Below are 27,787 nucleotides of genomic sequence, written 5' to 3' on the forward strand. Positions count from 1 at the left end.
CATTGATTCTTTTATGATAACATAAAAAAAATCTAAGGACTTTCCATAATTTGGCTACCTCATTTTCTGTGTTGTTGGTCTCAGTTTGCAGCAAACGTCCGCTCTGCAGTCTAGTTTCCCTGCCGTGCCCTGCGTCTACACACACCTCCTGCTTGATTAAAACAGAACAGAAAATATTCTAGTGGAGTCAGCAAGCGCAAGAGGAGGGGAGGTCAAATCCCAAAACATACTTTACAGTCAAATTTAAGCAAAGCATTCTCATATATTGGGACTATACGCCGCAACTTTTGTTTCCCATGATTGGAGCCCATTGATCTCTATGGCTGTGCTCAGAAAAACTTTTAAGAATTTATTATTAAAACAATATAAAAATGACATTCAAGATCTTGTACAAAGGTTTTTCCAGTGTAAATATATTTCCATGCTGCATGCTAGACGGATGAGTTAACTATGAAATCAAATGCCAAGGGCACCGCTTGGATGTTTAACTACTTCAGTACACATTTTTACTTCGATCTTTAATTATTCAATCTTAAACAGTAACTGTACTGTTATCCCTTCCCGTTCCCATCCCTTTGGCTGTAGTCTCACGGAGAGCCGCGGTTATATTAGAGGCAACCGGTAGTCTAATTCGAGTGAATTCTGTCGCTAATCAAAAATGGTAACAATCACAGTTCACACTTGAAATTCCAATTTATTACAAAATAAATCTCGGGACAAGATTTACAACGCTCTGCTGGAGCACTGTTCTCCTGCTTTCCCTTCGTGTCTGCCGAAGAGCAATGTGAGTTTCATGAGAGAGACGGGCACTCCAACAAGACACGCGATTGGCTCCTGTCTGGCGTGACCATGGACCGCAGAAGGTAAGAAGTTGTGATCTACTCCCACCCGCTAGTTGAATCGACTCCTCCCCTCATTGGTCGATGGGCGCGCCGGGAGCCATTCAAGTGTCTTGTAGGAGAGCTGAGTTACTATATTTCTACGAGTTGACTTAAAATATAAAAATTCCATCAACCTGTGATGTATTAGGCAACCTCTCCGAGAGAATTCCAGTTTCAGCGTCCATCCCGCTCTGCTGGTTGTGAAACGTCGTCACCTGCTTGAGGGCTGCTTCCAGCTCAACGGGGTCTGCACAAGCTCCCTCTGCGTGAGCCCGGACCTTATTACATCAACATTTCAATATCAGTTCATGAACACATAGTAGATCACGGGTGTCAAACTTAAGGCCCGGAGACCAAATCCGGATTTCGTATGGCCTCCAAAAATGCGAATGATGACTTTTTGTTTTTGGCTAAAATACTAAAATGTGAATTTTTGAGGTCCACTAAAATGGTCCCCACAAGGGCAAGAGGTCCCCACAAGGAACAAGGAATTATGACAGATTATGTAAATTCCTTAGATTTTTTTTTAGATGATTAAATAATCAATGGGGAAAAAAAACAATAGGGAGCAGAAATTTCCAGCAGATGATTAAAACATGTAAAATATCGACATACAACGATTCTGCCATTTCTATGCGATTGCAGCTGGACGTGGGAGATTTTGTGTACAAAAATAATTATTGTCCAAAATTTGGACCATATAAAACCATTAGAATTACAAATTTTGAGATGCATTTTAATAGGATTTGTGACATTGATTGTCCTGTGATTTCCGCAACATTCTGCTGAGCGGCGGTCAAACTGTCAATAAACAGAAAATTCTTTGTTGACTTGTGTTGACAGTAGGTGGCGGTAGAAACCAATTAATGACTATGTATTAAAGTGTCATCGTCACTTCACATGCTACAAAGACAGAGCATAGAATTTTCCATTTTTTGTGGGTGTTAATAAATGTAACCTACATATGTATTGTTTTTCTCCATGCGGCCCGCAAGCTTAAACGAGTTTGACACCACTGCAGTAGATTATAGCCAATTATTGCCGATAATTAGAGGGGTGGGTTTAATACCTGCGGCAGGACAAAGGGGTCATCTTTACTAAATGAATGCGAGCGGGATAGTGCTTCTCTTCTCTTCTCGCGTTGAGATGACGCCTCTTGGTGTCTCCTCATCCTTTCCATCTGCTCCTCAACACTCATCCTGGGTCGACCCACTTCTCTTTCCACGTAGCCAATCTGGTCCACTAGTGCGCTTCTGGGACGATCCTGACCAAAACACAAGATAGTTGAGATGTTGGACTCAAAAGTTAAAGCTACTAAAAGCAAAACGTACCGATCTGGTTTCAGGCTTTTTCGTCTTCCTCAGGGTGACGTAGGAGGCGATAGTTGTGGACTCGGGAGGGCTCATGGGAGATTTAGTTCTTGGAGGAACAATGCCCACTGGGTAGAGGGGCACTGCTGTTTTGAACAATCAATCAAATTAAATAAAAATTTCACTCAAGTGGGTAAAAAAAAAAACCAAACAAACATTGTACCTTTTGCGGCTACGACGTCAACACTCTCAGCTGTCATTTCGTTCTTGTCCTTGTCTTTGTCCTCAACATTGACTTCGTCCACTTCCTCTTTGACTGTGGTCAGCTCGGGTTCGCTCTTATACAGCCGATAGTCTGGACCTTGCTGTGAGGTGCAGGGAATTTTTCATCATAATTAAATCAGGACTGATCAAAAATGAATCATACATTTTATATCAGTAAAATGTATTTGATGTAAAAGTAAATATGCACATGAAATAATTGTACAATAACCAGATTTGTATTGTGATCGGTCACTGATAAAAACCATGAATTTTTGCATTGAAAACAAACACTAAAGATGAAAAAAAAAACAGCATGAATGCAGTCAAAAGGAGGTCAGCGCCGAGCGAATATCGGCATAGAAATAATTGGCAAATTAAGCCCTGTAGTGGTGGTGGAAGAATGGAAAAAAATAGCAAATAATGCCCTCTAGTGGTGGGTAAAGGGTGGTCAGAATACATTGAAGGACACGAAAAAAAAGGTAAATTTTGCCCCCTAGTGGTGACAGAAGGGTGGGCAAAAATACAAGACTGATGATTACAGTTTTGCCTGGCTCAAAAAAAATGACGAACCGACGATGACTATATATGGTTGTCTCAAATGAAGCGGGATGAAGCCGATGTCCGATTGATGCGGCAGACAACAAACAAGACCAAATGGGATGTTTTTTTGTTGTTGTTGTTGCTCTTACGCTGTGCGCGCCATTCCTAGAGCCACTTTTGCGGTCCTCGGGACGCTGCGTGTACGGAGGCGGGCGGCTGCTGGAGTTTGGATGATGGGTGGGCATGTGAGGAGGGTTCTCAGAGGAATAGTAGTACTGTGGAAGAGGTGGGCGGGGGGGGACGCCGTTTCCTGTCTTGATAGGACTGAGTGGCAGCAATGTCACTGCCTGTCAAAAATTAACACACCTGGTTGCTCTCATTTCGAGAAATATCATTATAAACGTATGGGGTCAACAGAATACATCCATTTCATAAGTAAAAAAAAAAAATCCCGAAAGCAAAACTGACCAATAGTATAGATTTATGAACAAACAATACGTGAACAGTAAATCAAAACACATAATAAATGACGACAAACAAAATAATAAATGAACAAATGTGATAAAATAGTTTAATAAATGGAAAAAAAAAAATCAAAAGAAGTGACAAATATATAATAGCGATAAAAAAAATCTCCCCAAAAAACATACAATAATAAATGAAAGGTGAAATAAACAAAATATAAACTTAAAAAAAATTATGTGGAAAATAATAAACTGATTAAACAATATGGAACAAAAACCAAGTAAAAATGTATAACTAAACAAAAATAAAAACATAAAAAGGTGTACAATAGTGAAAGTCAGAAACAAAAAAACTACATAATAAAAGCAAATGCAATATATATATACATAGAATATAATAAATAAAAAACATAATCCCAGAAAAAGTAAACTACAAACGAAAAATGCAAAACAAAAACATTCTGAAAACAGAAAACAACTGAAAAAATCTGATGATGTAACAATTACAATAAATAAAAAACAAAAACATAAAATATATTATGTAGAAAGTACATGAATATCACATAATAAAAGCAAACAAAAATCAGAAAAATCACAAGAAAAAAAACATGAATGAAAACAAGAAAATGCATATACGAAAGTGAAAAAATTTCTAAATAAACAAAACTAATGTGGCAGAAAAAAAGCAGAATAAAAAAACAATATAATAGATATACATGTACATAGTATAGTACAATAAATAAATGACGCATTATTATGAATGAAAAAAAAACAAAACAAAAACGAGCAAAAATACGTCAATAAACAAAAAAACTAAGAAAAATAAACAAACAAAATTTTGGCCCAGTTGTTACGCTAAGTCTTATAATGGAACCCAGCATATTTGAAGTTAACAACCATGCGCTCACATTCACATCAATGGGTCATGGAAACCTTTCATTAACTCTTTCCTTGCCAGCGACAATAATTCTCGTCATGTAAAAAACAGTAATTAAGTGTGACTATTTGATGGAAGTGTTACTTGGCACTGAAAGCCTTAACTTTTTTTCCTAATGGAAAGTGGAAGAAAACCAAACAACCAACAAATTATAAGGCAAGACCATACCACACACCATATTGTTCCACAATATACATTCTAATGGTAAAAGAAACAAATGATCATAATAATTATCAAATTACCGTATTTTTGCACTATAAGGCGCACCGAAAAGCCCTTTTTTTTTTTTTTTTTTTTACAAGCTGATGGTGCGCCTTATAATCAGGTGCGCCTTATATATGGATCAATATTGAGATTAGGATTCAAAGACGGGGAATGAAGTGATAAAGTAAGCTTTACCTGTTTCTTTCGTGCGTTTACAGTTGAACAAGGTTGGTCGTATTGAAATTGAGTTATTATGCTGTTTAGAGTTATGATTTGAGTAATTATTGTTATTACTTTGAGTATTACTATAATGTGATTGAAAAATGGCATTCGTTGAGGGTGCGCCTTATAATCCGGTGCGGCTTATATACGGAAAAAGTTTTAAAATATGCCATTAATTGAGGGTGCGTCTTATAAATCGGTGCGCCTTATAGTGCGGAAAATACGGTAAATGTAATAATATAAATGTGCGTTTTGTATTAGAGTTACAAAATACAAACATAGAAGCTTACCTCATTCTTTTGTAGGCTGGAGAGTGGCTTGGAATCAGAACCACCTGTGCAGAAATAAAACACTCAAAATAAGAGTTTAATTTTTAGGAACACCCAATGCAAACAAAAAAATTGAAACCAAACCTAAGTGGCCTTAATAGATTCATTTTGACAAGTATATTTGTTACTTTTAAGCTATACTGAAGTTTAGAACAGAAAAATTGCAAATTAGACGCCTCCTTATAAATGTGTACAAAAAAAAGCATATTTTTAAGAACTAAAACCACTCACTGTCTATGCTGCGTTTTGGTTTATTTTTACTCAGTGCCTCCATCACATCCTGGATTCTCCACAACTCCTTCTGGATCTGAATGTGCCGCTGGCTTGGAGGCTCTGTCTAAAGACGTGCATGTGTATTCTCAAAAACACGGTTCAAATGTAAACAACGAAAAAAACTGACTGCGTGTGGAACCTGTGGGCTGCCAAGTGCTTCTAGCTGCTCCAGTAGGTTGGACTTAGCCATAGTGACGTCTCCTTCCAACCGATCATACTCCCTCCACGAGCGCTCCAGCTCCTGAAAGCAAACAATAAAATACACAATAAAGCAATTTAGCGCACGCGCAAAAAAACGTGCACGCTAACAGCTGACGTAAACCCCAACCAAGAACTTGAAGTCCAATGGAAATTAAATGCTAGTCCTGAGTTTTGAAATGTACACAATAATAGGTTTTGAAGTTACTATTGATTTTTTTTTTTTTAAATGACCAGAACCCCCCAAATATAAGACATAATTATTTCTCCAAAAACGAAGGAAAAAAGTATGGGTGCATCCAATAAACGTTACCTCATTTGCGTCTGATAAAGACCGAGTATTAACAGGCTGTTAGACTACTTCAGGATCCACTGAACGTGGGACTGTTATTGCAGTACATCAGGTAGGCGCTACTGTAAAGTTATGGAGTTTAGAAACGAAAACAAAAAAAAGCCATATTCTGAAGTCACAAAAAGTGATAATGTACCTTAATTTCCCAAATATAAGATGCACTTTTGTTCCCAAAAATGAAGGCATGGGTGCATCCTATAAACATAAACTTAAAAATTATTATTTCTTTTTAATTCGACGCCATTTGAGGAAGAACGATCAGTCCGCCACATAAGCAGAGCTTTGACGCACAGATGAGCATTTTTTATATCGGCCATATTTTTACTTACAATAATTACCGTAATTGGAGGGGAGCGTCAGTTGGTTGTTAGCATCAAGTGCCTGTTTTAGCTAACAGCGGCTCGTGTTAGCCTAGGTTGTTACGGCATTATTTTCAATAAAAGAAGTGAGCGGACTGAACCAATGTCCGAGTCCATCCCGAGCCGAGGTTCTTACGGCATTATTTTCAATAAAAGAAGCGAGCGGACTGAACCAATGCCCGAGTCCATCCTTGTTCACACGCAGAAATATTACTAAAACCGAAACTTGGTGAAACGTGGATGCTGCTCCACTTCGGGTATTGATGGTAAAATGAACTCAAACCACGTCGTGAGGATAAGGAAAAACAACTGCTTCGAGCAGCATTCAACATTACAATGATGAGGCATTCACTGGCTGCAAAGAAAGCACAATTTTATACAATAAATCCATAAACTGTTTTCAAAATCAATATAAACAATATATTTGAAGGTTTTTGCTTGCAATTTCGTTATAAAAGGATTAATATTTAAATGATTTATATATTCTTTTAAACTCTTGATTCGTCTTGGTGTCGATCTAAACAGTTTTTTAATGTAATCAAGATTTTTTTCCTGTTCTTTAGATAGTACTTTCCACAAATATTTTTTATTCTTCATTTCTGATCGAAAAGTTTGAGATTTGATTGTTTTGTTGACTTTCCTTTTAGTGTAGCTCCATCTAGTGGCTGCATAACGCAACCCCACTACTGTAGCTTCTATTCAATGCGCCTTATAATGCAGTGCACATTATATATGAAAACAGTTTTAAAATCGGCTCCTCATTGAAGGTGCGCCTTATCATCCGGTGCACTGTATAGTGCGGAAAATACGGTACTTATAATATCTTCCCTAACACTATCAATTTATAAATCATAATTATATTTGACTTGTTTCTGTGCCGCCGAACAACAATCTGTGATACAAGAGTAGTACAAGCTGACTGTTTACTCAAAGAGGTACGCTCACCGTATTAACCCTGGAGAGTTCTCTGCAAGTGCTAAGGAGGCCATTTTGGAGCACATCTCTCTGCTGGACCAGATTTTGTGCAGCACAAGTAGTTGAATTACTTTGGTCACTTAACTCCTGACTGGCAGACAGCAGCGCCGTCTCCAGAGTGTGCTGAGAAAAGAAGATAAGACGTTAAAATACACCTAGAAGTTTGTGTCTGAAACATGAGATTGCCTTCAGATCTTGACCTTCTCTCTGTGGAGTTGCTGTAGTTTCTCCTCTTGCATCCTAACGACCTTGTCCTGCTCACAAAACCTGCTCAATTTGGTCTGGCACAGCAAATGGTACACGTTTATGAACAGGTGCTTGCTAACATGCTACTGCTAACACTAAATAATGTTTGTCTTACATCAACGTCCTCGCTGGGTTGGATTACAGAGCAGTCTTTGTACTCATCTGGAGTGATCGGCTAGCAAAACAAACATGGAAGAAAAAACATAAAGAGGGGATGATTTCAAATCGTACAGAAAAATTCATTCGATTTATGCATTCAAAAATGTGATGAAAGGCAGACAGTTTCATCACTCTTTCTTAATGATACGTCTGCGTGAAGTGAAAAGCCATTCAAATAAGAAACTCAGATGACAATTTTCTGTCAGCGTTTATGATGTGGATGGTGCCTGGAAATATTTTCAGTTTTCAAACTGTGCGATTTTGATCCCTCAAATTAGGGAACTTTTGCCCAGGTAACAGCTTTGCTCGAGTTACTAATTTCTCCATCAGCTTTACGATGAGGAGGAAGAACTTTCAGTTCAGATCTGCGCAATTTAAATTCTTCAAAGTAAGTACATTTTTCCCAGATAACCTTTTTGCACATGTTGGTATTTTCTCAGTCAGCTTTACCATGGGGATTAATATTTATTTTTCACGTCACTCCCCTTTCCTTTAAAAAGTCATATACTCACATCCACGATCACCTCTAAGGTACCTTACAATATCTAGAAGTATGTGAACAGGTGAATGGATACAAGTTGAAGTGCCATGGAAAGAATTGAGGACAATGATGTGGAAATGGTAAATCTATGACTAGCATTTTACTATCAGCCATGTTCAACACAAACAGCCAGTGACAAATAAATTCAAACCATGTATTCAAATGACTAAAAAAAGAAGTGAAGACATTTTCTTGAGGACGAGATGGACCACATCCAAAATGGAGAAATGGGTGGAGCATAGTAAAGGGAAGACATGGAGACAACATGTCAGATACAAAGGCAAAGGTCTGGCTTGAGTCAACCGCGTGGAAGTAAAATTCTTACTGCAAATAAAGTTATTTTGAAAATTCAATGAACTAACAGCTGACTGACTGAACAGTGACTCAAACCAGCACCTGCCCGAAATCTTACTTGCTGGTAGAGTTGCGGCCGTGGTGCCGAGTTCTCGATCATAGTATGAATCATGAAGATAAGAGGCTCATTCTCCTTTTTCTAGCAGTGTTAAAGGAAAAACAGGACACGGCGCTGTCATTTTTGTTTGCTAATTCATCTTTGATTCGCAGCCTGGTGCTTTGCATTTATGTGTTAGGCTAAACTTGAGCTTCTTCTGTGGCAAGCAAATTCCTTCTTACAAAGAATGGATATCACTCTATCAAAGAGGAACTTTTTTTTTATAACGCTCATCAGGATGACAACTCTCACATGAGTCCTTTATTTTTGATCCTGAACTTGCCGTCTCACACACAATAGAAGCCAATTAGGTTGTGACCAAACACAATAACAACTTTGATTGACCTTTGTTCCTGTTCCAAAACCTTAAGAGGAACATCCTCTGTCCTTGACTCTGTTTTCATCTTCGCCTCTTCCACAAGAGACTCAATTAAGGACACGGGAAAACCACTTATTGAGTGAGCGGAAAGAAGTGCTGCTTTTAAAAAAAAAAAAAAAAAAAAAGAAGAAGGAAAAAGGATGTCCTTTCCTTTTGCAGTGCATTTTCATCCTCAATTATAGCCACCTTGGGGTATTTTTAACTGGATAGAAATTGACTTTCGAGTTGCAGACAAAACCATTGAGGAGCATTGGTTAAGACGAGGTATATGGAGTTAAGTATGTAAACACTGGAGGCTAAAATATTGCATAGAATGTCAAAACATAACGACTTTCAATAATCTACCCCCCCATCCCTTCTAAATGCTTGTAAACGGGAGGTTGAGAGGTACATACTATAGGTGTCAAATTTTGCCCATGTCGGGTTCATTTACTGCCATTCAAAACTGGAACTATTGTCAATTTTGGACAAATTGAAAACCCAGTGTTTTATCATGCATTTCCTCCGATTTTTGCATGAATCCTTTCAAATGCGACTCGCGAACGGGGCACAATGGAAATGTTTGTGTTGACACCCCAAAACCAGCAGGTGGCGCGAGTGGCCAACTTATGACATCTGCAAGCTTTTTAATTACTTTGATGATTGGCTTAGACTGGACTCTTCAAAACCATAATCCTCTAATTATGACATCATAAATATTCCTATTTCAATTTCTCTTTTGTTTCAAGCATTTTTTTTTTCCCATGGTCCCTGAAATTACTTAAACGTTACAATAGTGAGTACCATATTACGGCTAGGGTCTTTCCTTTGTCTATGCATCATTTGGTCATCTTGTCCTCACCTGGTTGTCCAGGTAAACAAGGTTCCTCTGAAGATGATGAGAAAGAACATCAGTCTGCAGTGGCAGCAGGAAAGGAAGGAAAAGAAGCAGAATGCGAGCTATGTTTGGTAAGATGGGTTCAAGGATTCGACTGAGTGCATATTTAGGAAGAACGGAATTGAAAGATGGTTTTAGTTGGCAAAAAAATTGATATGCATGTTATCTATTTTTCCCAAATTAGACAACTGGTGATCACCTTTTTTTTTTTCTTCACTTTTTTTAACCCGAGGGAGAAATTCTGACCCAACCTTGGCTTTTTGATGTTGTTGATGTGTGAAAGAAAAAGCATACAAAAAAAAATTATTAGGCTAAAATATTGCATAGATTGTCAAAACATGAGGATTTCAATATGCCACACTGCCATCCCTTCTAAATGCTTGCAAACAGGAGGTTGAGAGGTACACCCTATAGGTGTCAAATTTAGCCCATGTCAGGCTCATTTACTGCCATTCAAAACCCAAAATTTTGTCAATATTGGACATATTGAAAACCTGATGTTTTATCATGCATTTCCCTCGATTTTTGCACGAATCCTTTCAACGGCAACTCACAAATGGGGCGCAGTAGAATTTTTTTGTTGGCTAGCGGCCACCTTATGACATTTGCAAGCCTTTCAATGACTTTGTTGATTGGCTCAACCTGGAATACCATAATGCAAAGTCTTCAAAAGTCAGAATACTCTAATAATGGCATAATAAATATTTCACTTTCATAATGTGTAAATATACAGCGAAATTACTTTTACTTTACTTTACTTTTAAAATTTTTGTACATAAAGGGGGCATAGCTCCCCCAATATATATATATATATATATATATATATATATATATATATATATATATATATATATATATATATATATATATATCTGTATATAGCTAGGGAGGATGCCACTGAACATTTTGAGGGGTTGAAAGTAAATATATATTGATATTTGACGATGGTACAACCCTTTAAAATTTAGCCCAAATTGGGTGATAATAAGGCCAGGCTAGTGAAAAATACCCGGACAACCAGGGGTTATAATGTCAAGGGCATTGGGCAATCTTCACTCTACTAACAGGAGGCGGTACATTTTTGAAAAGAATAATATCTCATATACGACTTCTAAAACGGTGGATATTAAAAAGAATGGAAAAGTACAGTCAAAAGATAGTAAAATATACAATAAGGCTAACTCAATTAGTGAATGGCTTTCCTCAATATTGCTACTGAGTAACAAAATGTCTAGAACCCAACCAATTGGCAGGAAATAATAGATATTATAATTTAATCGTCCGATTATTTATGTTGGCAGTCTGGCCTGGTCCATAGTCCCATTGGTAGTAGGAACCGAATTTAAATATATAGTTCAGAAAAATAAATGAGCTTCGTTACACTATAATCACAATATTGTATTTTTCTTGGAAATTGCATGAAATTAATGGTGATTTTTAATGATCGATTTTTCTATTTGTTCTTATAATAACTATCCACGCCAAATCAAACCCACTTTATTGCACCTGCTGGAACCATGAATGAAATATGATTCAGCTACTGGTTTGTTTTGTAACATGTCAAAAAACAGCCTGAAAACCTAAATAATTTTCTCTCAGTTTATCGCTCCTAGCGTATGTACCGTACGTAAAACGTAATGTTCTCTGATTTGTTTTTCGCCGCTAGCACACATTCTGCACTTAGGCAACGTTTGCCGAAAGTGCATTCTTGCGACGTTCTGTGCAAACACTCTAAAACTTTAAAATCATCTTAAGCCTTTTAAATGACATCATCTTAATGAGTTCACATCCAAATTCATGTTATTAAAACATATATGGAAAAAAAATTGGTCTGTTGCCGTTATAAGTCGACCGCCCTAATATGGGGGTTGAAAATAGGGGAAAAAAAACGGTAAAGGCTTTTATTTGTGCCTTACTGTACAGAAAATACGGTAAATAGAAAATGTGTACTGCCTCCACTTATACATATCAGTATTAAACTCATGCTCAAAACACACATGCATACAAATCCCCCACTCACCATCTTGCCACAAAAAAAAAAAAAAATCACCAACAACAAAATATTCCAATATGAAACTGATTTTGGTGTGTAAAAGCCAAAAAAAAAGTTTTGGGTCTAAAAATAATTGACGGCTGAATCAACTGACAATGAATTTCCCGTAAAATTAGACCAAATTCAATTTCATCTGGATGCAACAGCAAGCCACCACAAGACACATGCATCTGTTGATACGTCCATATCAACACGTAATGCAAGATTAGGACCACAAATGCAACCCCAGCGGCAAAGACCCAGTCCAAGCGCACATACATACGCACAGTACATACAAAAACTCAGTGCTGACCTTGGGGTTGGGCCCCTCTATTCCCAGGGCCATTAGCTGGGATAGCGTATGCTCCCGCAAGCTGTTGAGCTCTGCCTGCTGCCGGCGGAGCTTGATGAGCATCAGTGTCAGTTCCTCAGGCTACGTGAAGCATCACACAGAGGAGAAATGAACTGCTGCGTTGAAAACAACAAACTGCACGTTGAAGCGAATGCTATCCCGCAAATAGCCAGGGACGACGTCCGCGCTGCACTAACCCTAACCCTTAACCCTAACCCTTAACCCTAACCCTTAGCCCTAACCCAAACTTCTTTCAAAGCCAGGAGCAGCAAATTCATAATGCGCAAATAATTTCAAAGCAAATATTTGGACACAAGTTAAACCAGAGTTTAGACAGCCTGTGATAGATTACAGGATAAAATCTACTGCAAAAGAAATATTCGTGGAACATCAAGCGAGCGGGGATGTTTATCCCACACATTTCCAATCTGATCACTTCTCATATAACACTCCGTCTTGTTTCTTTTTCAGTGTGTCAAATTATGTTGGTAAAGCCACAGGTCCAAAATAAAAAGGATTCGAACTACTTTTAATGAATTATAGTGTACACATACAAAAATAACAGTTATCTTATAAAAGAGGTCCCAACAACCAACAACACAGCAGTTCGGCTTTCCCATCTAACTTTGGTTTGAAGGTTTACGTCACCAGAAACAGCTAGTGAATGAAAAAAGAAGTAATTGGATTTTCAGACACCACCAAATATATCGATGCAAACCGGTTAGCAATCGCAACTAGCCTTAGCGCACTTTAAAGTCAACAAACGCTAACTTGTAGTTAGTCCACAAATTCCTATCACTATTTATACGTTGCACATGTATTATTGTATTTAAAATCACTTGCAGATGATGCTTCAACAATATTCCATGAGCAAATTTGCGAGTGGAGCATGCTGTTAGCTGCTATGAGGTCAAACACTTCCTGTTGGCAGTCTTCTTCTTCTTGATGGGCAGACGAAAGATATTTTGTGCTTGACTGCCTCTTACTGGTTAAAATTTGAAAACCTAAAAGTGACTGATCCGTTGGTACAGCAATTGTTTGTGGTAATTGTAGAATTTTAACACACACACACACACACACACACACACACACACACACACACACACATACATATATATACACACACACACATTATATATATATATATATATATATATATATATATATATATATATATATATATATATATATATATATATATATATATATATATATGCTAGCTTAAATAATGGAACCTTGGATACATTTTTCCAAAGTAGACAAGTCAGAGGAAAATAGGATGTTTGGTGACTCTGTGAAAGAGTAAAAACAATGGGAGACAGCCAGTACTGACAAGCAGTGAGAAAATTGAAAGCTACTCAAGTCAAAAAGAAAATATTTACGTCTACTGTAAAACTGTAAGAAGTACTGTAAAACTGACCGTTTTGCCTTGCAGCGACTGAGGCGTAATGGGCTGAGAAGTCACACCGGCTACCACAGAACGGCGATCAAGAGTGCTTCCAAACTGAAGGAGAGAAAATGATTTGAGTGATTATGCCACAAATTGATGATTCGCCTCTTGCGCACGGCTGTAATTTAATATAATTGTGGTAGTATTTAAAGCGGGTATTTTACATCGGATGTTTTTTTTTATTGCATTGCTGGTGACGTTTATTTACCTTGGCGGGGTGTGTCCTGTGCACACGCTCAAGCGTCCCATCTTCTCTGAAGTTTGGCGACGACACTTCTGAGTGGGAGCTGCTGGCGCTGGGAACTCCTTGCTTGCAGGGAGGGGGCAGAGTGTTGTAGAGCGCTAACGATCCGTGAGATGGCGAAGTGGGGATGGAGTGTACTGCGGCGTGTTCTGATATGTTGCCCATTGTTTTTGTGCTGGGAAGGGTGCCATAATGACCTGCAGAAAAATACAGACAAAGTGAGAAAAGCATATCACAGTTTTATTTATTTTTTTGAATGGGGAAATGCAATTGAGCTGAACACTGGTACTGATCGTATCAAATTTTTAAGTCACTGTTTATACAACGCACCCATACGTTTGGGGAAAAAAGTGTCATATTTGCGGAATTACGGTATTTATATTATACAGTTCACCCCTATAGGTGTCAAAATTAGCCCATGTCAGGCTCATTTACTGCCATTCAAAACTGGAAATATTGTCACTTTTGGACATATTGAATACCTGATGTTTTATTACGCATTTCCCACGATTTTTGCATTAATTCTTTCAACGGCAACTCGTGAACAAGGCGCAGTAGAAATTTTTGTGGTTGCACCACAAAACCACCAGGTGGCGTCAATGGTCAACTAATGACATTTGCAAGCCTTTCAATGACTGATGATTGGCTTAGCCTGGACTCCCATAATGCAAAAGTCTTCAAACGTCATAATACTCTTATTGTGACAGTATTTAAAGTTCCTAAATATATAATACACAGCGGAGTTACTTTTGCGATTGCATTTTTACCATTTTTGTACATAAAGGGGGTGTAGGTTCCCCCCCGAAAATGTTTGATATATGTATAGACAGGGCTCATGCCACTGAATATTTTGAGGGTTTGAAAGTAAATTTTTGACCCTTTCAAAGTCAGCCCAAGTTGGGTGATAATAAGGCCAGGCCAGTGAAAAATTTCCAAGACACCCATTGGTTAACTTTCTGGTACATATTGATAAACTGTGGGTAAAAATGATTAAACTGAGTACATATTAGTCAACTGGGGGGGACAGATTTTTAACTGGGGTATGGTTTACTATACTACGGTTAATATACTACCTGTTGGTTGAGCAAGACTTTGCCTGGAGAAAGCCTGCCTCTGCTGCCATTCATACAGCTGCCACATGGTGTCGTCTCTCATGGACCTTCTCTTCTCCGCTGTGGTGACGGTGCTGGTTGAAACCGGTCGGAGAGCCCGATCATAGGATGAACCGGCTACACTGCAGATGCTGTCGGGCCTCATCATGCTGTTACGAGGTAATGTGCGGTATCCCTCTGGGTATCTGGGTACAAGCTGGGGATGGTGACTGGGCATGTTTCTGGGTAAGGTCTGGTAGGATGAAACACTGGGCACAAAGGATGAATGGAGATTACTGCTCGGCACTATATACTTGTTGGATTCTTATAACAGTAAGATGTTCGTCTTAGACCCTCACAAAACACTAAAGTCCATATTTATCGTAGCAGAAGAGGCTTTGGGGTACCACACTACTTTTACATCCCTCTGAATTGCTGAATAAATAGCAAACAGTATCCCTCACCTGAGACGCACTTTAAAAGTGACACAAAAAGCTTTTCGCTCCCTCTGGACAACAAGGCCAGAGCAAGGACAAAGGACTATTCACAAAGAGTGATGAAGCTGGCGTGAAAAAGCTTCTTAAGTCTTGTCGAGGAAAACAAAATTAGCATATGTGTGTGTGTGTGTGTGTGTATATGTATATATATATATATATATATATATATATATATATATATATATATATATATATATATATATATATATATATATACATACATATACAAACATATAACTATATATACTTGTCTATATACTATTACCTATATACACATACTATATGTATATATAAGTATATTTGTGTATATAAGTATACACACATGTATATACAGTATACACAACGGGCACCATCATCTTACCTTCTGTCCTCTTCTGTCCGACTTCTGCGAGGTATGCGCTCCAACTGCTGGATGGAATTGGTTCTGGACATCCCTCGATTGGGTTCCTGAACCGGAGTAGCTAAAACCCTTGCTTGGCTTTCGTTTTCCGCAGTCAAGCTGCCGTCGCTCGTGCGCTCGAGCGAGCCCGACCCGTTCACCTGGGCGGGTTTGGATAGGGTGAGCGCAACCTGGCCCTGGCGGGAAGCAGACACGGCAGCTGCGATGGCGGCCGCCTGAGCCGGTTGCAGTTTTATTTTGCCGTGGGTCTGCTCTTGCTGGAAGCGGTGTTTATCCCCATGACAAAGAGTAGCATACTTTTCCAAATCTCTTAGGGTAGCGTATTTATCCCCTTCTCTGAGTGTGCTGTACTTCCTAACTTCCTTCAAAGTGTTGTATTTGTCCACAATTTGTATTGTTCCATATTTGCTCTGCGTCTCCTTTAACGAAAGCTGCCGTCTCACTTCTCTCTGAGGGACGTATTTCTGTGTATCTTTGACAAGGCTGGGCGGAGCTCCCGTTTTCTCATCTTTCGACAGAAAACAATCATCGCCAGTTTTTTCCTCCGCTGCTTTGTATTTGTCGTCCGCTTTCCGAACAGAGCACTTGTCCAAGTCCCTGTGAATGGAGTACTTTTCGCCCCCCTTGTGCAAGAGAAACTTCTCACCATCTTTTTGGAGCATGTAGTTCACGAAGTCTTGCTTTAAGCAATACCTTCCGCCATCTTTCTGTAAGGTGTAGTAGTCTCGCTCCTTCTCGCCGTGTTGTTTATCTCCATCCTTCAGTCGTTTCTCATCCGCCCGCGATAAGGAATGTTGACGAACAGGCGCGCGATTTCTTTCGTTGTTCTGGATCTCTGGTCGGCCGAAGACTCGGTTGTTCAACATGTTGTTCAGCCCCTGCGGTGCCGGCTGATCTACTTTGAACTTGTCCAACCTGTGACAGAAACCCCGAAAGTGTGGATTAGAGATTAGCAAAGCTTTTAAGGGACTGAAAATAAAAAAAACACTCACAGGAAAAAAAAATGGAAACGTTCCAAAAACAAGCATCCAAATTGTGTCAAAAGCGATCTGTAATTAATTATTTCTCTGCTACAAACATAAAATTTCATTTTAAATTACCGTATTTTCCGCACTATAAGGCGCACCTAAAAGCCTCAATTTTTTTTTAAAAGCTGATGGTGCGCCTTATAATCAGGCGCGCCTTATATATGGATCAATATTGAGATTGGGATTCATAGATGGGAAATGAACTGATAAAGTAAGCTATCTGTTTCCCTTGTATGTTTACAGTTGAACAAGGTTGCTCATATTGACATTGAGTTATTATGCTATAGAGAGTTTAGAGGTTTTTTTTGAGTTATTATTGTTATTACTTTGGGTATTACTATATTGTGATTGAAAAAGTTTTAAACTATGTCATTAATTGAGGGTGCGCCTTATAATCCGGTGCATTTTATGGTGCGGAAAATACGGTACCCTATTTCCGGCACCGGATTATAAAGCGCACCTTCAATAAATGGCCTATTTAAAAACTGTTTTCAAATATACGGCGCACCGCACTATCAGGCGCATAGAATAGAAGGTACAATAGTGGCTGGGCTTGCTCCATGTATCCATTAGGTGGAGCTGCGCTAAAGGGAAAACAATCAGATAAATCAATCAAACTTTATTCATAGACAATCCGAAATGAAGAATAAAGACGATTTGTGGAAAGTACCGTATTTTCCGCACCATAAGGCGCACCTAAAAGCCTTATTTTTTTTTAAAAAAAGCTGATGATGCGCCTTATAATCAGGCGCGCCTTATATATGGATCAATATTGAGATTGGGATTCGAAGATGGGGAACGAACTGATAAAGTAAGCTTTGTCTGTTTCTTTTGTGTGTTTACAGTTGAACAAGTTCGGTCATATTGACATTGAGTTATTATGCTATTGATTTGAGTTATTATTTGAATTATTATTGTTATTACTTTGAGTATTACTATATTGTGATTGAAAAAGTTTTAAAATATGTCATTAATTGAAGGTGCGCCTTATAATCCGGTGCGCCTTATATATGGAAAAAGCTTTAAAATATGTATTGATTGAGGGTGCGCCTTATAATCCGGTGCACCTTATGGTGCGGAAAATACGGTACCCTATTTCCAGCACCGGATTATAAAGCGCACCTTCAATGAATGGCCTATTTAAAAACTGTTTTCAAATATACGGCGCACCGCACTATGAGGCGCATAGAATAGAAGGTACAACTTACATGTCTATCTGAGGGCATTTCCCCGTGGTCAGCGTAGTGTTTTTGACTGCTCCGCCATGGACAAGGGCAGCATCTGTCATGACTTTCATCCAGGATTCCATTTCTTTGGCTGTGTCAGTGCAGAAATAGTACGTCCTCATATTGGGGTGAGTAGCCTGTCAGATAGAAGCAAAGCATATAATCTAAATCACAAAAAAAAAAAAAAACCTCAGCATAATCCCACTCTAAGCATCTCTCTGTCATGATGATGACTTAAATGCCCATTGCTATAGTTGCTGACACAATTCGTCAAATTCAAACATCTGTTATCATCACACAGCGTTTGACAAATGCATTATTTACGTTTTTTTTTTTTTTTTACCTTAAAAGCATATTTCCTGCTGATGTGGTCATCCACTGACAGCATGGAAATGTGAAAACTCGGAAGCAGGATACTACCCAGGATGCTGTCTTCTTTTTCATCTATAACATATGATTATAATAAGTCATACAATAATCGATAATTAGTTCCATCGTGTTTTAAAAATGATTTTCAAAAATAAACATGAAATCAACATAAAGCATATTTTTACATGAACATTTAATGAAAGTAACTTTTGAACTTTCTATATTGGTGTTTTCAGCGGAGTTCCCTTTAACCAGTGCACAACATTTTTGGGTTAAAAAAACAAAACAAAAAACATGCCATCAGCGTCTGCTTCATTAAACTCTAGAACTTCTCAAAATTAATTTGTATTCATACACAAAAAAACAATAAACGTAAATTCTCCTATTTTGGATGCTTGAAGATCTGTTATGCAAAAAAAAAAAAAAATTCTTAATAAACTTTTGTCCACAAAAAATATCTAACAAAGTGTCAGAGGTGTTCTAAAAAAAATGAATAAAAAAATTATGAATAAATGTTTGTCCACTGAAAAATATTCAACATAAAGCTTCCTGTTCGAAGATGACTGTGAGATCCTTTAAAAAATAATTGACTTAATTATTAATAAAAATGTGTCCCCCAAAAAATAATCAACATTAAGTGTCTGACCTGTTCTCAAAAATAAATAATTATAAATAATTAGTCCAAAGAAAAACATTCAACTTTTGGGATCATAGGAGATTTGATCACAAAAATAAATCATTAACTTGACAGGTAACGAGGGGGATGCCACGTGACAAGTTGGGTCGAACCATTCTAGTATGGGGGACAATCTGGCTTTTTAAAATAATAATTTGGAATAACCAGCCAAACATAAACTTTGTTAAATGAAATTATATTTTTCTGAAACACGTTTGTGAATCATAAATGTCATTCATATGAAAATGTATTTATCGGTATTCTGTATCAAACAATGAATATGCATACTAATTCGGAAAAAAGGAGTATCAAACATATCCTACAATGTTTGTATTTTTTAAGTGCAGTTTAAATCATGATGTAAAACTTACTACTATTTACTTGTTATATATATTTACATGTATATATTTACATGTATATATTTCCCACTATGTGTAAGGAAAACTGTCAAAACTGCCCCACCGTATTTTCCGCACTATAAGGCGCAGCGGATTATAAGGCGCACCCGCAATTAATAACATATTTTAAAACTTTTTCCATATATAAGGCGCACCAGATTATAAGGCGCACCCTCAATTAATGACATTTTAAAACTTTTTCAATCACAATATAGTAATACTCAAAGTAATAAAAATAACTCAAATAATGACTTTAAACTCTCAATAGCATAACCCTAACCCTAAATTAATGACATATTTTAAAACTTTTTTAATCACAATATAGTAATACTCAAAGTAATAAAAATAACTCAAATAATAACTTTAAACTCTCAATAGCATAATAACTCAATGTCAATATGAGCAACCTTGTTTAACTGTAAACACACAAAAGAAACAGGTCAAGCTTACTTTATCAGTTCATTCCTCATCTACCAATCCCAATCTCAATATTGAGGCATATATAAGGCGCGCCGGATTATAAGGCGCACCATCAGCTTTTAAAAAAAATTTAGGCTTTAGGTGCGCCTTATAGTGCGGAAAATACGGTACTTTAGATTCCACTTTAGATATGGAAATATGAGTGGAAATTGTACCATTATAATACATGTAAATGAAGTCAGTGTCTCCTTACCGCGGTAGTAGAAAAGGCACATGTCCGATAGAACAAACCACCTCTTCTTCCATAGCTTCATGCCTGTACTGTCCTTGGGGGTCAAAGTTAAAAGAAAATGCCATCAATATTTCATGCTGTTCGCATACGCAACATCGGCCAACGTTTTTCAACTGCGTTGTTTGAGTATCCTTTTATTCTTCATTGATTTTGTGATATAACTCGTTTTATTTTGCTTTTTGAACCCATTCACTGCCATCGACGGCTATAGAAGTCAAAGATTTGTTTTTGCCGGGCTAGCGGTGAATACGTGAACTCGTTCATTTTAAAAAAATCAATTTTAACGTGACAGGCAGTGAATTATGAGTTTGATTATGACATTTTATGTGTTGATATTATTACACTTGTGTGATCTTACCTGTTTGTAAAGCCAGTTGCTTTTGACCACCGGGGCATTTATGTTTCTCTTGATGGAGTTGGACCTCTTGCCAAAGTTGTGAACTTTTTTGGAAGACCTTGAGGGCTGTTGGAAAGAAAAGGTTTTATATGCTACAAATTAAAGTAAACATTTTTGTAAACACACACACACACACACAAAAAAAGCCATGGGAAGTTGTAACCCGGGGGTCCACTGTACTAATCTGGGATTGAATGTTGGTACTCTTAAAACAAAAAAACATCCATGTCGTTAGATGAGTTAATGCTTGCTTATGAAAAAAAAATGAATACTTTAGTCATTAGGTGAAAATATCCAAAGTTTCATATTTGCAGCTACTAAGGGGCTTATTAAACAACATGTGAGTTTCATCAATGACTTTTTATATGGAACAAAGAACTCTGTGGCTAGTTGTTTGTGATACAATTTCTAGTACAAATTGGAGGATGTTTTATGTTTTGATTCGCAACCTAGATTATGGTACACCAAACAATAAAAGGCCAATTTATTGCTGTTTTTAGCAGTGATTGTTCAACGCAACGACATAATGATTCTTAAAAGAAATGCATTCAAATTCATAATTGATCATCCTTTTTTTTTTCTTTTGTTCTCTGTTTTTCCTCCTATTGCTGCAGTTTATGAATAATGTTTTCTCATGAATACAAAAACGACTGCATATGAGATATTAAATATTGTTTTTTTTCTATTCTTTCAGCGCGAAACAGAATGAAAAAGCATTACGGAATAGAAAGGTGATGTTTGCAAATCCATTTTATACACTGGAATATTCAGGATAAAAAATTGAGGAGAACTGTAACTTGCTCATGAGTTTCTAGTTTCGAGACAAGAAATTGGTCTTCAATCGTTAAAACTGTTGTAATGCGATGCCAAACAAATATACCACTATGTATACAAATTGTTGAATCAATTTGTTATTTCAGCTGTTTTTTTTTTTGTCCCATGCCAAATCATGTTGCATCTTAAACTAAAAGCAACGCATTTAAATTCATAATTCATACCCTGTTTTCTTTTTTATACCATCCATTTTTTCCAGTAAACAAAACTAGGTCCATTGGTGTTTATAAATTATGACTTCTCATGAATACATAAATAAATACATGAGATGTTATACTTTTTTTTTTTTGGACTTTTGCATCCAGTGTAAGCAAGAACCGCTTATCCATGACAGCCCGAAGACTGATTTTAATTTCTTTTTTTAAATTTTTGGTCATTTTCTGATTTTTCCTGGATTTCCTTCCACATTCCCCTCATTTGCGAGGATTTGGACTCAGAAGCAGACGGAAAGGGAAGGGGAAACTTTTTTTTTTTTTGCACACAAAAAAATTGCACGGAACCACAGCAAGCATCTGATACTAGACTCAGAAACTAGACTCAAAAAAGAAACTAAGAAGACACCTTGACATTTCCATTTAAGAGCTTGTTCTGAATTGGAACCAATAACCTACAAATTTTCAAGCATGCACCTTATATGACATATTAAAGCAGATGTGGGCACAGTCAGCAGTGACGGACACCCGTTTTGCAGATGGACCGACGAATGACGGGAACGCTAAAAAAAATGGGGAGTTAAAAATGCCAGAATTGCACTTTTCATCCATTGTTGTAATCTTCGGGATAGACATTGCGTCAGATGTCCGTCATAGGTCCTAGTCTAGGATTAAACCCCTTAGCTGGCTTTGTTTTTGTGTTACAGTTATATTACTGTTATGTTTCAATTGCAGTGTAACTGTAGAACCACAAACATGGTGTTAAATGTCATTGTAAATAATAAAACCGTATGAGTGTGGACTAAGGTAGACCAACGCATGACGAAACAGAGAGGAAAAAAAAAAGCCAAATGTCGCCCTCTAGTGGCGATGTAAGGTTGTGCCAAAATATACCAAAAGACTGACAATTAGAATTGTTACAATTATGATTGTATTCTTATACAATAGTTAACTAGAAGTATACTGACCCGCGTAAATGAAGAGGAGTGAGTCAAAGTCGTGGCGGGGCTTCCGGTAAAGTTGCTGTTGTCGGAGCCACCTGTGTAGTTGGACGCTTCGCTCATGGTGCTCATGGGACGTTCTTTTTTATTGCCGCCGTTTTCCTGCTCTGTCTTGGGAGCTGTCCTGCCATGGGGTAGGGGACAGAGAGATGAAACATTTGACCCTTATACTGTACAATCGGGTTTTAAAATGAACCACAGCACTGAAACTGAATGTTTTTACGGGGAATCTTGAGAAGCAGAAACTGGATCCTGCTTGTTCTTATGCTACTGGATTTTTAGGACTAGAAGCCGCAACTTTGGAATATAGCAGTGGAGTATAGCTGCCTTTTGTTTGTTTTTGTTATTGCTGGCCACAAGGAGGCAGTCCACCAGTAATGCAAGGTGTCAATTTGAGGAACAACAATGAAATCAACAACAATGAAAGATTGACTTCCATTCTTCAGTTAGAATTGATGTCGGTAATAGCTGTGTTGTAAGTCTGGAAAGATTGCCATCCAATGGTCACAGTTATCACTACCGTGCTCAGTTGGCTTATATTAGGTAAGCATTAGTCAGGGTGTCAGCTACCCTACATAATGACAAGAATTTTATTATTGTTATTACTACGAGAATTCTCGTCCATGGCACTGAAAGAGTTAATTGTTTGTGGCTGTGTCTTATCTGTGGCAACCGGCTCAAAACGGCTCTTTGAATGTTAAAGGTAGCAGACCCCTGATCTAGTGGCTGCATAACGTAACCCCAGCCACTACTGTAGCTTCTATTCTACGCACCTTATAATGCAGTGCACCTTTAGTGCGAAAAACATGGTATAATCAAATGAATTAAAATAAAACTTGCCTTGATGTGAAAAAGCTCCATAAAGATGCTTGTGTGTGTGCTATGCAAGTACATTACTTGTGTATCTGTTAGCATAATAAGAATTGTTCAAACCCATGGCATATTCCAGACAGTTTCATTAAACAGAAGTCACCACCTATGCCGAAATGATCCACAAGAATCGAAGAAAAAAATGACTTGAATGATAAGTGATTGAGAAAAGAGGAGAGGCGATATCGCTGTGACTTTTATTAAGAAACTGAGAGCACAAGATTAAATGTTCCGTCTCCATGGATATAAAATGAAATTGAAATTGACCAATGTACGAAGGGGAATATAAAGATTTTTAATACTATCTATGCATTAATTAGTATAAGTTACTTTTCACCATTCTGTAGATAGGTGCAACCCTTTTACCATCCAGAAAAGCCAAAGGCATAACGACCCTTTTTTTTATTTATCAGGGTTTATTACCTGGTGTCAGCCTCTAGGGGCTTGTCGGGATGGACAAGTTTTCCGTATTTCACACTAAAAGAACAGGAGGGAAACAAGATGACAAAATAATAAAAATGCAAAACCATGCTTTTAAATTAGACTCAAATCAAAAATAATGACAATGGAAAATGACATAAAGCAAAGCATGAAAACAGTCAATTCTAGATGCAGCGTTTTGCTAACTTTAAGCCAAAACTTTTTCAGTGAAAACAAAAAAATAGATGTAAAATAAATCAAAATCATTTAGAGTTGTTTTATATATTGTTTTATATATATATATATATATATATATATATATATATATATATATATATATATAAACTGCAGACAGTTAGCAGCTAGCGCTAAAGCGGGAGACGCGTGTCATGGTTTCTTAATTTCCTTGGTTAGCGATTGAGTGGGTATTTTATTATATTTTTTTTATGTTGTGTTGATGTGACGTGATGTGATGGCAACGTGCGAAATTCAGACAGACGCTTGCTGGTTTTGGTGTCATTACAACATTCATTTTCAGACATATTGCTTCAGTTTTTTCTTGGCCTTCAGCTGAAAACTGAAAACTTTCGGTAGTTGAATCGGAGTATCCCTAATAAATAAATAAATAAGTGTATGTATTACATCTATTAATTTCAGAATTTTAAAGATATTAAATGTATTAATGTGGGCAAACTGTGGCAGACTTATTTTGCTGTCTGTGTTCAACAAATCAAGAGCACAGAAAAATGCGGACGGCCGCGTTCCAACTTGGTAGGGAAAGAATTTGAAGTCGTTTAAACGAATAGCAACATTAATTGAGTTACATACTAAAACTTTAATCGAACGGGACCTTGAAAACAGACTTACTGCTCATTCACGACAAAGATGCAGTTGTCCTGGGAAGGAGCTCCTGATACAGGGTGCTTACACGTCACCTTTCGCTCATTGTGACTGGAGAGAAAAATACACAAAAGAATGTCTAAATAAATGTCAATCCTTGACACAGCACTACAGCATGCAGTCATTGAATGCAGTGGTTGCGAGATAAAAACAATTGTGGGGGTAAAGAAATGCCAGAAGTAACTTTGCAAAAGGATTCCACACACTTGCCTGAAAAATGTACAAAAATTACAATAATCGATCATATAACTGAATTACAAATGCTATCATTTCAATCGTTAATGAGCTGCAAATGAGTTCTTATCAATGCAAAACTTTTGCATATGCTAAACTATACCAAAGGGAAATACCAGGCACAAATGAAAATGCTAGCAAAACGCATACAAGGCAGTACTAAATAACATGCTAAAATTAGCTAGCATATTATCCACAGTCACAAATTGTTGGATCAACAAACAAACTCATTTTGGGCATATTATCACAAATGACAACATTTTTACAAATAAAGTAAATAAAGTAGATTTCTAAATTGAAAGTATGGGCAAAGCACGAAACATGTGCAACTGCGAGCATAGCGGGAGCGTTATCAGTCACAGTTGTAACGCTATTTAGGATATTCATTCATTTATATTTATGTGAATAATATGTGTTTGAGTATTAATTTGGAGTTTGCATATGTTGTGTAGTGTTTCGTTTTATTCAAATTTGTGTACGTGCTGAAGTTTTGCGTTTCGCGGACCATTTGCTTTCTATTCTCTTTTAATATTTGTTACTGCATATAATTCACATGCGCGCGATATTTAAAAGTGCATTTAGAACGGGGATAGCCGACAGGAAGCGTATTGATTTCATTTGAAATGTCATTTCTATTTAGAGACAAATATCAATTTAAATCATACTAAGTGAGAATCGCAATTTCTATGAGAATTCATATATATATATATATATATATATATATATATATATATATATATATATATATATATATATAGACACACATACACATGGGGCAAATTTTCTGTTACTGTGTATAGGACGTGCAAACAGTTTGGCGACAATGTAAAAACAATTACAAAACCAGAATAAATCTCATCGCTAAATTATTCATATTTTGTGTTTATCGTCGTGAGTTATACATTTGTTGCAGGTTAAATGTTTCAGATTTGTGAGTGGTCAGTTTACACTGCGTCAATGTTAACACATTTCAAGGAGGGCAAAACTAAAGTACCCAATTCTACTTAATCTCATGTTTTCACTCTACTTTGCATATGGCAGATGCAGAAAATATCTTGATCAAGCAACAATGCTGATAGCTCTGAATGAACCAGCAGAAACAAGCGAGCCATGGAGGACCAGCTTCTTTTCACAAGCTAAAACGGATATGCCTTGGCAACATGTTGTGTGAGTATTGCATCGGCAGCGATCCAACCGGATGGCATATTTCACACCATCTATACGGCACGCCGACATGTAATATCTTAAAAAGACCAGCAGATTGTTCACTCACCGGAAGAATAGTAGAAGGTGTTAAAGAGAAAAACAGAGCCAGGACGATGGCAGCCTTGTCCATGGGCTTTCCTCTGAGTGAAGGCAGCAACGCCGCTTAGTGCATGGCGCTGCTCAAAAGCCCCCCCACCCCCCCGCTATTCATCACGGTATAATTGAGATGTGTCAAAGTTGTGGAGTATGATGCGTCGCAAGGAATCTTACCATCCAACTATTTCGTTTAGATTTTGCAGTTTGACAAAATGAAGTCAATCAAGTGATAAATATAGAGAACAAGTACAACCTTGAAAGAAAAAACTAATTATGGTAAATACAGGTCAAAGTAAATGCAGGAGTACCTGAAGTGAAACAAGTGCTTTGAACTCCGTAATAACAAAATCTGTGGTACTGTATTCAGTTCTCTTAAATGTCTACATTGAAAAACACTGGCAAACACACTCCTTACTCACTGATTTTTATTTGAAATAAATATCCCATTTGAGCGCCAGAACTTGCTATACACACACACACACACACACACATTATATATATATATATATATATATATATATATATATATATATATATATATATATATATATATATATATATATATATATATATATAATGTGTGTGTGTGTGTGTGTGTGTGTGTGTGTGTATAGCAAGTTATATATATATATATATATATATATATATATATATATATATATATATATATATATATATAAATAAAGCTGATGGTTTTTGTCATGCAAACATGTAGGAACTATTGTCCCCTGGTGGTAGGACGACAAAGTGCTTTATTTGACTTGCAATCAAAAATACACACACATACACACACAGCAATGCAGCCCCAATATACATAAATCGCAGGAATAGCAATGTAATTAGTGGTATTAAAATGCATCTTAAAAATTGTAATTATAATGGTTTTATATGGTACAAAATTTGGACAATGATTATTTTTGTGCACAAAGTATCACACGTCCAGCTGCAATCACATAGAAATATCAGAATCGTTGCATTTTGAAATTTTACAATTTTACAATTTCTGCTGGAAATTTCAATGAGATTCCCTAGTGTTTTTTCCCCACTGATTCTTTTATGATATTATTCAGAAAAAAAAAATAAAAAAGAATCTCCATAATTTGTAACATAATGCCACAAAGGTTGTGCTGTTTTTTTTTTTTTTTTTACCATTGTTGCCTGCTGTCACCAATTTGCATCATATCTAGATTAAGATATATTTTCTGTGCTATATTTAAATTAACACTCATGGGGTTAGGTTT

At 37.0% G+C, this 27,787-nt stretch overlaps 1 protein-coding gene across 12 annotated transcripts in view; it reads right to left on the bottom strand.

The window, feature by feature from the left end:
- Window positions 1–27,787, bottom strand: part of LOC148405697 (pleckstrin homology domain-containing family A member 5-like) — a 66,451-nt gene that overhangs the window by 4,223 nt on the left and 34,441 nt on the right. The window contains exons 4-29 of one of the 12 annotated variants that reach the window (XM_088406470.1): window positions 24,978–25,061; window positions 24,114–24,167; window positions 22,788–22,944; window positions 20,795–20,899; window positions 20,398–20,470; window positions 18,625–18,725; window positions 18,264–18,418; window positions 15,989–16,942; window positions 15,113–15,399; window positions 14,004–14,236; window positions 13,766–13,849; window positions 12,307–12,426; window positions 9,926–9,979; window positions 8,667–8,747; window positions 7,670–7,729; window positions 7,509–7,589; window positions 7,279–7,431; window positions 5,564–5,665; window positions 5,383–5,488; window positions 5,113–5,156; window positions 3,145–3,342; window positions 2,415–2,556; window positions 2,213–2,334; window positions 1,951–2,145; window positions 1,016–1,159; window positions 59–151 (exon numbers count right to left, since the gene is read on the bottom strand). In XM_088406470.1, coding sequence (XP_088262596.1) covers window positions 59–151; window positions 1,016–1,159; window positions 1,951–2,145; window positions 2,213–2,334; window positions 2,415–2,556; window positions 3,145–3,342; window positions 5,113–5,156; window positions 5,383–5,488; window positions 5,564–5,665; window positions 7,279–7,431; window positions 7,509–7,589; window positions 7,670–7,729; window positions 8,667–8,747; window positions 9,926–9,979; window positions 12,307–12,426; window positions 13,766–13,849; window positions 14,004–14,236; window positions 15,113–15,399; window positions 15,989–16,942; window positions 18,264–18,418; window positions 18,625–18,725; window positions 20,398–20,470; window positions 20,795–20,899; window positions 22,788–22,944; window positions 24,114–24,167; window positions 24,978–25,061 — 3,982 coding nt within the window. Of the gene's footprint in view, window positions 1–58; window positions 152–1,015; window positions 1,160–1,950; window positions 2,146–2,212; window positions 2,338–2,414; window positions 2,557–3,144; window positions 3,343–5,112; window positions 5,157–5,382; window positions 5,489–5,563; window positions 5,666–7,278; window positions 7,432–7,508; window positions 7,590–7,669; window positions 7,730–8,666; window positions 8,748–9,925; window positions 9,980–12,306; window positions 12,427–13,765; window positions 13,850–14,003; window positions 14,237–15,112; window positions 15,400–15,988; window positions 16,943–18,263; window positions 18,419–18,624; window positions 18,726–20,397; window positions 20,471–20,794; window positions 20,900–22,787; window positions 22,945–24,113; window positions 24,168–24,977; window positions 25,062–27,787 lie in introns of all 12 variants that reach the window. The other 11 variants (XM_088406471.1, XM_088406469.1, XM_088406467.1 and 8 more) reach the window with 11 other exon arrangements.

This window comes from Hippichthys cyanospilos, chromosome 22 (assembly GCF_059441005.1).
Source record: "Hippichthys cyanospilos isolate Australia breed blue-spotted pipefish chromosome 22, RoL_Hcya_1.0, whole genome shotgun sequence".
In the NCBI taxonomy this organism is placed as follows: Eukaryota; Metazoa; Chordata; class Actinopteri; order Syngnathiformes; family Syngnathidae; genus Hippichthys; species Hippichthys cyanospilos.